General features: G+C 44.0%; 1 protein-coding gene across 2 annotated transcripts in view; it reads right to left on the reverse strand.

Moving 5' to 3' along the window:
* Window positions 1–14,317, reverse strand: part of SBSPON (somatomedin B and thrombospondin type 1 domain containing) — a 170,247-nt gene that overhangs the window by 11,140 nt on the left and 144,790 nt on the right. For both annotated transcript variants that reach the window (XM_069220354.1, XM_069220353.1), the window contains exon 3: window positions 10,172–10,262. In XM_069220354.1, the coding sequence (XP_069076455.1) occupies window positions 10,172–10,262 (91 nt within the window). The remainder of the gene's footprint in view (window positions 1–10,171; window positions 10,263–14,317) is intronic.

Here is a 14,317-nt window from a genome sequence, read left to right on the forward strand (position 1 = left end):
ACAGTGGCCGAAATGCCTGTTTACAAATCTAGCTTTTTACTTTTTAAAAGGAAAATGGTTTTCCGTGTGGATTAACTCATTTCTTTGCAGTCTTTTGAAGAATGGGAGTATTTGCTTTCACTCCTATGCCTAACATATATACATGTGTTTAGACTGTATGAAAGGCCACACAAATATGTGTGAGAACACTCAATCATGCTGCAGTGCTTACTTTGTAAAAAAAAAAAGAAATAAGTGCCACTTGCCTTTTCAGGAGGCCACTGCAGCTTGCACTAACAATTGCCCCTGCAATCACTGCCAATGGCAATACCAACATAACAAATAACCATCTCACTTCTACAAGTCTGACAATGCTGACTACTCCAGGCCACCCAAACCCTTAAAGAGGACAGGCATTAGTGGCAGATACCATTCATGTATATTGAATGCTTGTCGCAACATTTGGTAGATAGTACCACCATGTGGTAGACTGTCATTAGAGCTGGTATTGAGAATAAGATGCCAGTGCTGAGCACTGTAAACCACCGGCTCAAATTATGCACTGTGACAGCCCCTCTTTAATGCCCATTTTCAGTCTCTAGTACTGACCTTAGCACAGATAGACAATCTGCTGTACCAGTGAATTTCCTGCCTTACAAAGTTCAACCTTCAACGCCTTGATTTTGTGACTCGGTATCTTAGTATGTATGGACACTGTACAGAACGTTTGAGATTTTGGCCCAAATAGAATAATGCCCAACAACCCATGTATGTCACTAAATCCAGGTGAAAACATTTGCTGCTAATGAACTTGAACTTCTACCAAGGCCTTACTGTTTTTTTCAATAAAATTTTACAACAGTTAACTCTATCAGGATAGTTATTTTTTAATGTTGAGAAAATATTGGGTGGTGCACCTGCAGTTATGTGTCTTTCGAATCCAATAGCCACAAATACTACTTGGTCTTTAGTTGAAATCAAGCTTTGAGCTATAAAGGTTACACACTCTTTGTCATAACCATTTTTCACTTTGGTTATTCATTTCGACAAAAGCATTGATTTTTGGCAATGTGCTGGTATTTAAGGCATGTATTCCATCATGTTGCCACAAATGTGGTGGTTCTAAGCGGCTGTCTAGTACTGCCTTGTTGTAGCATCATCTCTGCCACCACCATTAACCTGCTGGCATGTTAGCAACTTTTTCTAGTTTGCCTTTTTCTACCAATGATAGAATTTTAGGAGCACAGACTAGCGTAAAAAATTAAGACACCAGTCCCCTAACTACTGCCATGGTGCATCTTATTTTAAATATGGCGCACACATGGTGGCGTTAGGGGGGCGCTAAGCGGAGCAAGAAAAGTGCCCACTTTTCTTGTGCCGCTTAGCGCCCCCCTAATGCCACCATGTGTGCGCCATATTTAAAACAATGGTGCACCATGGCAGTAGTTAGGGGACTGGTGTCTGAATTTTTTACGCTAGTCTGTGCTTTGCAGGATTAACGTCAAAAATTCTGATGCTAATCCTGCAAAGCACCCAGAGGCCCATTGTAAGCAATGGAAGCCTCCTTTTAACGCCTGCTCTGAGCAGGCGTAAAAAGTGCTGAAAAAATGGCACAAGGAAATCTCTCAGATTTCCTTGCCCCATTTTTTTGGCCCCCCCTAAGGGGGGAACTCCCCTTTGCACACATTATGTCAGGCGCATACTTTATAAAGTGGTGCGGAGTTTATGGCCTTCTAACGTTACATTAGCATAAATAAAATGATGCTAATGTGGCATTGGAAAGGCGCTCAGGGCTCTTAAATATGCCCCTTAGTGTTCTATGTGCGATGTGTCCCAGGCCTTAATTTATAGGACTCAGTAGGTATATTGTTAACTGAGGGTGATGGGAAGTGCATATAAAGAACAAATTGATTCATGTGACATTTGCTGAGGATGTGTGGGAAACTGTTATCTTAAAAGAAAACTACTAAGAAACGTGGAAAAAATAAGGGCTCAACATCTGATGAGAACACATTGATTATGGTTCAGAAAATCTCAAGGAACATCAGCGAGAATCAAACATGGTGACATTTAATTTATAAGCGCGCCCAGAAAAAAACAATCTGTGTTTGGGCAGCATTTGACGACAATACAAAACTATTTTAATGTGATAAAGGCTACAGAAGCAATTTGTCCACAGTAATGTGCAGTAGAAAATAAAGGTTACTCAGAATCTCTCTCTCTCTTTCTCAGACACACAAACACACAAACATACACTACTCAGTTTTCACCATGAAATAAAAAGAAAATCTGAATCTTGAACTGTATTTATTTGAGTGTTTGCGCATGTGGGTTACGATATGTGGGGTAAACTAAACACAAACTTAAAGAAGGAGGGAAGTCATCCGAGCAATAGCTAATCCAGATGAGAGTTATCCTCTTGTTACACATCTGATAAAAATACTTGATTTCTCTGATGATTTATGAGGATGCATGTCATTAAAACGGACCAGAGAGGTGGTGATATGGACCAGAAACTAAGATCCAAGGAAACATTTTGGGTTGATAAAATGAAGTCAGTCCCGATGGGCCTTAAAACGGATAGGGCGCTTTTCACTCTTTTATAATGTCAAGTAGTTAAGTTCATCTAATGAAAAAAACAGAGGTTGATGTCCATAAATATGAATTTTGAAAACTGTTTTTCCCTGTAGGGAGGCTTTGGATATATGGAATCAATAACCATGAGACATTTTGAAGTCTAGATATCTTCTGATTTTTTTTCTAAATTTGACAATCTTAAATTGTATGTGAATAAGCCAGGTTGAGACTGAGTTCAGGGTTATTCATTTGGCTTGACCTTTTTATGTACATTGGGGTACCCAACATGATGATTGATATAGTGTAAAATCTCCATAATGTGGGGATTACGAATCAAACAAGGGAATGTATTACTTGAACAGATTATCTTGGTTGCAAACTAATTAATTATCTGATAACAATATTGTGTTACTAATGGTTTATGATTTGGAGTGCAGTGAAATCATTAGCCGAAGAATGGAGATTTGACTATTTCAGACTGTATGGCATGAGGGGTTGGCTTGTTAACTAACACCCGAGCGTTTTGGGTTTGAATCTGGGTGTCAAGATGAGAGTGGAATAGTCATATAGGTTTTTTTGCTTCTTTATTCATAGGCTCGTGAATGACCTTATTGGAGTGAAGTGAAATTATTAGCCAAAAATGGGGGCTTTATTATCTGAATGGCGTTGAGGTTTTGGCTTGGTGAATAAGATATGGAAGTAGTGGATTCAATTTTGGGTGTCGAAATAAGAGTTATATTTTTTAGGATTCTTTATTTTTACATATTACCTTTGTCAGGCACCTGTGAATATTTCTATAAAAATATTGCATTAACAGTGGTTTGGGCATAACGTATTATTCAGGATTTCATAGGGAATAATTAACTGAATTCAGGTTGAGTCTTTTTTTGTTTTTTGTTTACCCATGAAGTACTTCTCGGTAACGCCACATGGCGAATGTTTGGCTGGAACCTGCACATGTTATTTAAAGGGTAGCAAAAAGGGCGCCCAGTTATGCGTAAGGAATCCATCAAGGAGGCTGTGACAGGGCAAATCCTGTTGCTGGTGAATGAATGTGGGGTGATATTATCTTTACCGCATGTGATTTAGTAGAATACTAGAATGGTACGTTTGCCCTCTTTGCAAGTTTATTATTGTGGCTGTGTTTAGATGGAGAGAGATGTGCTATAAGAGGGAATAGCCTCTGATGTATGTAGTGACACTTATTCTGAGTTATTTACTCTTATAGGGGTTTTGATTTAAGTGATACTATATTTAAGCCCATATTTTTACATTTTTAACGCTTCATTTGCGTCTTTTCTTTATGCCAAAGCGGCGCAAACTTTCAAAATATAATTGTATTTTGTAAGTTTGCGCCTGTTTCCCGTCAAACAATGATGCAAATGCGGTGCTAAAAAAGTATAAATATTGGCCTTAGTGTAGACTGATTTTTAACAGAAAGTTAATTTACAAATAGGTTTTAGTCTAGAGCATAATAGTAAGAGTAATCTTGTAATCTGCTCTGATGTGAGTATAAATATCTCTGCTGTTGTCAAAGCAATGTAGATTAGTTACAGTGCTTATAGAAGCGGGATATTGATACCATCACATTGATCAATTCACATAGAAAAACGGCCCTGATAATGCTTATATGTCCCATTAGTTTGCCACATTTAGAACCCAATTTTATAAATCCCGGTTTGGAGTATGCCTTCATGCTCCGTAACTCAAAACAGAGACCGGCTCAAACCCTCATCTCACAGAGTTAGCAGTGCAGACATGAGAAAAATATTTTTCTACCAGAACAGGTCAAGTCCATTATTTTGACCACGATTATTTGTAAATGCAATTACAAGCTCTGCTATCACTTCCACCTACCGTTACTTTGACCCATTATCTCCAACATTAAAATGACCATTACTTCTACCCCATCACTTTGTCCTCCTATTCTTTGTCTGTATTTTAAAACTATACTTTGCTTCTAACCTATCACTTCTACACTATTTCAAACACTGACAGCAGATCTGGTGTGATACTGATGGAGAAGAAGGAATCTACTGGAGGAAGTGATTGGAGGCAAAGGTCGCTCCTCCAGGACGGGCAACACAGTACCCTTGCAAGCAGAAGACACTGAGCTAGAGGAAAAACATAGAGCCATCAAGAACATGACACTGGATAAGGAGACCTGAGGGAAAGCCTGATAAGACACAATCTAGCAGCCAACCTGGATCTAGTCTAGAGGACTTGTTTATGCCAGGGGACAGAGAATGCAATGCAAGATAGGAAAATGTGCACTTTGATACAGCTGCCAGAACAGCGCAAAGCAGCCATACAAGTGGAAGCAAAAGCCACCTCCCAACAACAAGAATCAACACAGGAAGAGTAAAGGCCCAATGGAATATTGCTAGAGCCAGAAACAGAACCCACTGATGATCATAAATTCAGGCAATGAGAGCAGCAAACTCAGCAGCTCAGTCAGGCAATGGAAACGGGAAACAGAGGCAGAAACCACACAAAAGCTTGACATGAGGCTTATCAGGCCCAAACAAAAAAGATTGGGGCTACGTCAGTAAGTCCATAGGATGTCCCTGAGAAAGCAATCTGGGGAAGCAGAAATAATAAAGCAAGCCATGATGAATATGTCCCACCACCGAGATAGTACTGTGGTAGGACAAAAGGGGAAGTGACCAATCACTGGACATACAATGCCCAGACGCCAACCACAAGAGTATGGACAAGTCCCACAGCCATCTTCAATCAGCACTCGCTGCAAGGGTGTTGGTAGACAGGCAGAAACATACTAAGGCCAAGAAGCAAGCAGAGAAGCCTGAAATGCACAGGGACTGAACCCCAGCACTGGCTGGCACAACCAAAAAAGCACATGCCACAAGGCATCTTAAGACTGCGATCCAGATGATGATTTCAAACTGGGTATTAAGAAGAAATGAAGGAGGACTATTGCTCAAAAGAAACAAGCATTCGCAAAGCAAATAGGTCTTGCCTATACAAGAGCTATTGGCTCTGCCAATGTCTTTTAGCCATCTTGTACAGCAGCGTGGTATGATGTAGACTGGAGTGGAGTGATGTAGAGTACAGTAGTGTAGAGTAAAGTGCATGCATAGCGGGGAGTGGTGCAGAATGGTGTGCAGTGAATTGAAGTGGTGTAGAGTGGCGTATAGAGGGGTAGAGTGGAGAGGAGTGGAGTGAAGTGGAGTGGGGTAGAGTGAAGTGGGACAGAGTAGCGAGGATTGGGATAGAGTAAAGTGGAGTGGCATAGAGTACAGTGGCCTAGTGTAGAGTGGAGCGAAAGAGTGGTATGGCATAGAGTGGAGTGGGGCAGAGTGGAGTAGGTTAGTGTGTTGTAGAGTAGTACAGTTACGGTTGTAAGTAACTTAAACAAGGAACCAAACTTAAAATCAATGCTAAAGTATGAGGCATAAAGGGGATGAAAGGCAACAAAATTGACATGTGGCAGCATGCATCCTGAAGGTATAAATGTATTATTAATGTGGAATTGATAAATATAACAGCTTAATCCAGGCATAGATAAACAATGTTCAAAAATGCGTTTGAAAACAGACAAATGAACAAAGCAGCATGAGAACTGGAAACAAAGGAAGTGTTCTGAAACATGTGTGGTGATAGGCAATATAAAAAAAGATGCATATAAAAAGTACAGCAGTGAAAATAATTGCACCGCCATCACAGCACGAGCGGCGGATGAACACTAATTAAGATGAATCAATCAGTGCTTGGTTCATGCTTCAGACAAGGAAAGGAAGTGATGCCTCACATACTCTGGCCAATTAGGAGGCAGCAAAGAAGAGTGACAATGATGCCAATGAATCATAAGCAGTGGGCAGGCTCTAAGCACTTTATAGTACCAGTACCCCTTCGCAGTACTTCTGCCAGAGGGCAGCACATGTGTTGTTGGCAGGCAATACCTAAAAACAATACAAGTGTCCATGCGTATTTACACTTTGATGCTGATAGTTAGATTTTTTAAGGTAGGCTGCCGTGCTCCTGAACATATCTTTTATGATGTGAGTTTATGGTACTCTAGTGATCAAATCTTACATGTTTTCATTGAGGTTTTGTTGCTGACCAAGGTTGAACTTTCTTTATGAGTGTTATATATTATGTGCGTTACACAGTCTAAATACAAATATTGTGGCACAGGGCCAGCTGGTTGTTGGTCGGATGTCTTGCTGAGGACCTGTGATGTAGCTCAAAAATTTGGGATTGGTAGGACAACTACATGCAGAAGCGCTCTGTGACCACATAATCCTGAAACTATAGATCTTTAGGGCATGAGATTGTCCTGTCCAGAGCCTCTTGGAGGTTAGTCAAGCTTGAAAACCAGTGAGAGAAGTGCTCTTGTCCTCAATGGCCAGAACAAAGGAGATGGCATCTGGACACCTGTTGGTGGTGATGATATGGATGTGGCTCGACAAAGCCAGGCCCTGAGGGTGTCAGCTCAAAGCCTATACCTCAAACCAGAGGGTTGAGGTGCTGAAGAGCTGGTCATCATGAAAGCAATGGGGGCAGAGAACTCTGCATTGTGCTTTGGTGTGGCAGAGAGGTGAGTGCGGGAGTGTGGGGCTGAATAGAGGCAGATGGGGGCAGTTGGGCCCTTAGATGCTGTCCTGCTGGCTAGATATGGTTGGACTTAAAATGCACAATTAAAGAGTTACGAAATGTTGAGGCCCCACAATCCTGGTACCCTCTGTATTGCCCTAGTAATTTTGTGCAAATGAAGGTGGGTGCCAGAAGCGTTCCATTAACCATAGGTAGAGCTTCTTATCCCAGAAAAAATAACACAGTGAGAACAAGAATGAGGGATTTAGGGGCATATTTATACTCTTTTGCAGCGGATTTGTGTCTTTTTTTTAATGCAAATTCAGCGCAAACTTAACTCCATATTTATACTTTGGTGCTAGAACCGTCTAGTGCCAAATTTATGGAGTTAGAGTAATTTTTTTACTGTGGAAACCTACCTTGCGTTAATGACATGCAAGGCAGGCGTTTCTGGGCAAAAAATGACTCAAAGGCATTTGCGCCTTATTTATACTCCCGTGCAAAAATGACGCACGGGAGGGGGAGGGCCTTCAAAAATGACTCTAAACCGGTTTAGAGTAATTTTTTAATGCCTAGGTCAGGGCAGGCGTTGCGGGACCTGTGGGCTCATTTCCATGGTCTCTGACCATGGAAGCAGTCCACAGGTGCCATTTCCTGCCCCCAGGGACACCCCCTGCCACCCTCACCCACCCCTGGTGGACACCCATGGATGGGGGACCCATCTATGGTAAGCAGAAGTAAGTATTTTTTTATTTACGTAGAAGTGGCATAGGGGGGCCTAACTTGGCCCCCCCTACATGCCACTGTGCCCAATGGCCATGCCTAGGGGACAGAAGTCTCCTGGGCATGGCCATTGGGCAGGGGGGGCATGACTCCTGTCTTTTCTAAGACAGGTGTCATTTCCATGGGTGTTGTGTGGCAAAAAATGACACTAGCCAAGTTAGATTCAATATTTTTTTCTCTAACCTGACTTGCACCATTCTTTGACGCACAACCCCTAATCTTCCTTAAGCCTCCGCTGCCCGGTTAGTGTAATTTAATTTGACGCTAACCAGGCCGCATTGCCGGCTACAGTAATTCCATAAATATGAGGCCTGGCTGGCGCATTGTAATGGCAGTAGCCGGCATTCTACTTTTTGACGCAAATCTGCGCTAGTGAAGATTTGCGTCAAAAAGTATAAATATGGGCCTTAGACTTCTTAGCTCCTTGATGATACCAGCGAAAAATGCTTTTTATCTCACAAGGAAAGATCACTGGAAAGTGGAAGACCCTGGGACTGCCCCCATAAATAGGTTCTGATAGGCAGTTGAAAATTATTTTTATGATAGACATGTTGCTACCCTAAAGTACAGATTGATACATAATAGCTGTGAGGAAATCACCTAGGAACGAAGATATGAAAAATAAATGTTTAAGTGAATCTTTCAAAATTTCCAGAGTAGCGTTAGGCATTTCCTGAAAGAGAAAATGGGTCCTCTGGCTGTTGTTTGAGTTGTAAAATACAGCAACATTCAGGATTTGGTAGGCTCCTCATCCCGCTGTGCTCCAGTGCCACTGCACCTGCTGCACCAATTAAATCTGCATCCCTAAGTCCGGTGTCAGAGAATGTCACGTGGCCTCGGACAGTCACACTGAACTTGAAATAGATTCCTTTACAGGAAACAAGAGTGGGCATGCGTAGTACAGACTGACATAGCAACACCAAGGAAGGTTTAGGCCACTGAAATGATCCGCTGGGCATTTCCTCCCAAGGGGTAAAGTAGACAGCATTTCTTATTGTGGGAGAGCTTTAAGATGTGCTAAAAAGGCAAAAATGCTTATTTTATCTAGCCAAGAAGCCACACTGAGGTTAGAAGTTGTACTTTTAAGTAACTGAGGAGCATATTTACAAGCCTCTAGTGCTGATTTAGCATCATTTTTTTATGCTCAGGTGGCTAACCAGTCCCCCACCCTGCGCCATATTTACAAAGTGGCGCAATGCAAGCATTGTGCCACACTGTAACCCCTTGCGCCACATTAAACCTGCACAAGGTACAATGTATGCAAGGGTATGGGGCGTCCCCCCATAGGAAGGCCCCAAAAAATGTTGCAGTGAAATTTACAAGATTTCACTGCGCCATTCTAGTGTCATTTTCTAACGCCTGCTCAGGGCAGGTGTTAAAGTGACGCTAAAGCATTAGCCTATGGGCTTCCCTGTGCCTTGCTGAAGTAGCACCAAAAAATGTTTGGTGCTAGTCCAGCAAAGCACCACAATAGTGCCAGAAATTCTGACGCTATTGTCCTAATGTGTGCCATGGTGCATTGTATTGTAAATACAGCAATACAATGGTATTGTGGGGGCACAGGGCAATGCAAGGAAACAGGCGCATCAGAGCTGACAAACCAGTTCCTTGTAAATATGCTTTTAGCATCTGTAATCAGTGTGAAAGTTATCTTAACATGTATGTGTTGTGGTTCAAATATCAGCAAACTGGTCTTTATATATGATTCATATGCTACAAATGATATGCAATTTGTATATTTGATTCACAGTTTTCATAGAATAACGAGGCCAATAAAGAGCCGGCTTTTCTAATTGTTTAAGCAAACATGGTGTAATGGACTTGGAAAGGTATGCATATAACGCTATGGGCCTGGCTCCAGGTGTCTGTGCATCCATCAGTGTAGGCATGCATAAACTCAAGCGCCATAAGTATGTGCTTAGTTTATATATTCTTGACAGATTTGCAACAAATCAAGATATTTTATAAATACAGCATTTATTTTACTGCTCAGTTCTCATGCCATTAAGAATGCCTTCCCTGCAGTTATCTACAGGCGGTGGCTGGCAACACACCCTACAACTGTAAATACATTGGAGGCTGAAATCAGCGCCCAAACACCTCTGAAAATAAATCACATATCTGAAATTAAAAAAACACATGTGAATTCAACTGTATTTTTTAGCCAAATACTTAAGGGCTATTAATTATTTTTAATCAGTATATCACACCCAAACGTTGGAACTGAGGTTACAACAGCAAAAGAACGGGAGTCGTAAGCGAACAGTGTACTTACTGCAAATCCTCGTCAACAGAAGTCCGAATAGGAGATAAGGCCCTTCTTTTTCTCTCCTTGTTGTAATCAGAGGTTGTGATGAATGCAGGGACTGGAAACAGAAAAGTGCCATATAAATGAAACACGTGACCTGGGTTTACTTCACAGACAGTGGTGACATCTTCAGTTTTAAGCTCTTGATATGTAGTGTAAAAAGTGTTTTTATCTATACAGGTAATATCCCTGAGTGTGGTTCTAAGGATCAGTAAAGGCTGCTTTTAAGACTCTCCTCTAATAGGCCCTAGACACTGTGAAGTCGGCCGCTGGGGTTACCGACCGCTAAAACCTGTAGTGCGTCCTGGCAAGACACTGCACGCGCAGCTTATGAATAATAATACGGAGCCAGTAATTTGCTCTTGGCATCCAACGCGAGACTACAGAGTAGCCACAGCCTCTGCCTTTAACTGCCCCGTGTACGCGGTGTGTATGTGAAACCAAGGACCATATCTAAGAAAAGTGGAGCATCAGAGCTGATACACCACTTTTTCTGCACCTCCCTACGGCACCCATCGACACCATGGTTGCGCTGTATTTATAATACAATGTACCATGACGGTTGTAAGCACAATAGCGTCAGCATGTTTTATGCTATTGTGGCACTTAGCTACACTAGCTGTAAAAATTTGGATGCTAGTACAGCAAAGTGAAAGGAGACCCATAGGTTTCTAGGGGAGCATCAGTTTAACACCTGCTCTGAGCAGCCGTTAAAAATGACATCAAAAATGGTGCAGTGAAATCCGTTAAATTTCAAATCAAATCAAATCAGGGTTTATAAAGCGTAACTACTCACCCGTAAGGGTCTCAAGGCGCTAGGGGGATTAGTCCTCTGAGCTTCACTTGAAGAGCTAGGTTTTAAGGTCCTTCCTGAATTGAGTCAGTGAAGGTGACTACTTGAGATGGAGGGGCAGGGTGTTCCATGCCATCAGGTAGGCAATGGATCTTTCACCCATCAAGGCCTTCTGTATGCCGGGTATGGTGGCTAGTGGTTGTTGAGCAGAGATGTCTAGTAAGGGAGTAGGAGGTGATTCAGTGGTTGAAGTAGGCAGATCCTAGTGCCTTGTAAGCCTGGACGAGGAGCTTGAAGTTAATTCTTTTCTCAATGGGAATCCAGTGGAGGTATCTTAGGTGGTTGGAGATATGTTTGCAGCGGGGAATGTCCAGGATGAGTCTGGTGGAGGCATTTTGGATTTGCTGTCATTTCTTCAGGTTCTTCTGCGTGGTACCAGGGTAGAGGGCATTGCCATAGTCGAGTCTGCTGGTAACCAGTTCATGGGTTACAGTTTTGCGGCAGTCCTTTGGGATCTATTTATAGATCTTCTGGAGAAGTCAGAGTGTATGAAAGCAGGAGGATGTGACTGAGTTGACTTGGTGGGTCATGGTGAGGGATAAGTCCAGGATGATGCTGAGGTTGTGTGCGTGGTTTGTTGGTTTGGGAGTGTTGCCAAGGGTCGATGCCACCAGGAGTCAGGCTGATGTGGATGCTCCCAGGATGAGATCTTGGTCTTGTCGGAGTTGAGCTTGAGGCGGCTATCCTTTACACACATGGCGACAACTTCCATCCCGTGGTGGAAATTCTTCTTGTCAGTAGTGTGGTTTTCAGTCAGTGTGATGATCAGCTAGGTATCATCTGCATAGGAGACGATGTTCATCCTGTGGTCCCTGACGATGGATGCAAGTGGGGCCATGTAGATGTTGAAGAGTGTGGGGCTCAGGGAGGAGCCCTGTGGAACTCCGTAGCTGATCTCTGTAGGTTCTGACAGGTAAGGCGGGAGTCTGACTCTCTGTGTTCTGCCAGACAAGAAAGATCATATCCATTGTAGGACATTTCCGCGGATGACGACTGCCTGGAGCCTGGAGCAGAGGGTGAGGTGTGAGACCATGTCATCTGTGGCAGCGAGGAGGGTGGTCTCCATGCTGTGATTACTCCTGAAGCCTGATTGGGAGGTGTCCAGGATGTTGTTGCTCTTGATGTGCTTATGGAGCTGAGTGTTACTGGCCTTTTCAATAACTTTGGCTGGGAACAGCAGCACAGAGATGGGGTGGTAATTCTTGAGGTCCTGGCGGTCGGCCATGGGTTTTGTCAAGAGTGGGTAGGTCTCAGCATGCTTCCAGTCCTCTGGGAAGGTGGCTATCTCTATGGAGCAGTTGAGGTTGTGTCGAAGCTGGGGTGCAATGGATGTGTTGGCCTTGTTGAAAATGTGGTGAGAACAGGGGCCCTTAGGGGTTCCGGAGTGGATGCTGCTCATGATGGTGAGGGTCTCCTCTGTGGTGAGGGTGGTCCAGTGGTGCAGGGTCTGTGGTGGTTTGATCGGTTGGATCTGGGCAGTTGTTGGAGGGCTTGAAGGGTCTTGGGATCCGAAGCTGTCATGTATGTCTTTGATTTTCCAGTGGAAGAAGTTGGCTAGCCTGTTGCAGAGGTCTTGAGATGGAGGGATGTTTGTCATTTCTGAATGGGGATTGGCAAACTCTTTGACCACAGTGAAGAGCTCTTTGGTGTTTTGAGGGCTGGCACTGATATGGTCCTGCAGGGTGGCTTTCCTGGTGGCTCTGATGAGGTGGAGTTGGGATTTGGTGGCTGATTTGAAGGCCTCAAAGACTTCCTGGCACTTGCTGTTCCTCCATCTTTTCTCCAGCCGCCTGCATGTGTGCCTGGAGTCCTGGAGTGCGGGGAGAACAAGCTGGCCTTCTTGTGGTGGTGTTTACGGAGAGGTGCTAAGGTGCATTCAGAGATCCATTGGTGGAAGTTCCGTGCTGAGATGTTGGCGTCTGCGGTGGGGGGTGAGGGGGACTTGCCAAAGGTGTTGGAGAGCTGTTCCTCAGTGATCCGGTTGTATTTTCTGTTGGGGCTTGGAGTGTGTGGAGGTGGATTGTCAGTGAGGTGATGGTGAAAAGGATGCAGTGGTGGGCAGTCCAGTGAAGTGTGAAGGTGCTGTCGACGGTGATGTTGCTGCTGGTGGAGATGGCGTAGAGCGTGTGTCCAGCAATGTGTGTTGGTGAGGTGAACAGTTGCTTTAGTCCTATTGTGGCAAGGTTGTCGAGTCGGGAGGCGGTGTTGGTGTCATTGCCATTGTCAATGTGGTAGTTGAGGTCGCCCAGGAGGAAGTAGTTTGAGGAGGCGAAAGCGTGAGGAGAGATGATGTCGATGATAGAGTCGTTAAAGGCTGGACGGGGGCTGGTTGGTCTGTAGATAACGGTGCTCCAGAAGGTTGACTTAGGATTGGCGTGTATCTGGAAGTGGCGGTGCACCATGAGGAGGGGTGTTCTTCTGTGTTGGTTGTCAAGCGGAGGGAGGATTTGTGTACGAGGGCCAGGCTGCAGGCTGGGCGAGAAGGCTTGTCTTTGCAGAGCAGTTTGTAGTCTCTGGGGATGGCGATGTCCAGTGCAGATGCTGGGTTTGCCCAAGTTTCAGTGAGGAAGTCCCAGTAGGTCCCAGAGTTCTGTGGCGTGTTTGTGAAGAGAGCGAATGCTGAACAAATGTTGAGGAGGATGCAGCTGAGACACTCTGGGTTGGTGTTCGATGGCTCTGCGGCGGGAGGGTCCAGTGCTTGCTGTAGGGTGAGGGTGTGGTGGCAGTGGAGGCAGGAGAATGGTCCATGGGTATCTCTGGGTGATGCGTGATGGCAGGCGGTGGATCATCCTGTGTTTCACTGAGCCATTTTTGCAGGCCTCCTAGTGCTTGAACAACCCCCTTGCATACATTGTGCCTGGCACAAGTGTTTAGAAAGTGGAGCAATGTGTGCATTGCACCACTTTGTAAATAGCCACTTTTCCACCTTAGCGTCCAAAAAATGATGCTATGGTGGTGCTAGGGTCTCTTAAACATGCCCCAAATTACCCACATCAGTGGGGGGTTTCACATGGTCATACTCCTGCAGCTGAAAACATCCACTCTTCAATACAAGGTAGAGGTTTGGACGCAGAACCTTGTAACAAGGGTATGAAGGGCTTATGATCTGTGGTTACCACAAAAGGATGCCATAAATGTATAATTGAAAATGCTGGCATGCCCAATGGATGGTGATGGCTTACCTCTCTATCTGCAAATTTCTCTGTTCAGTGGGGGTGAGTGACCGACTGGCGGACACTACAGGAGCCCTGTCTCCATGA

The sequence above is a fragment of the Pleurodeles waltl genome, chromosome 2_2 (genome assembly GCF_031143425.1).
Source record: "Pleurodeles waltl isolate 20211129_DDA chromosome 2_2, aPleWal1.hap1.20221129, whole genome shotgun sequence".
NCBI lineage: Eukaryota > Metazoa > Chordata > Amphibia > Caudata > Salamandridae > Pleurodeles > Pleurodeles waltl.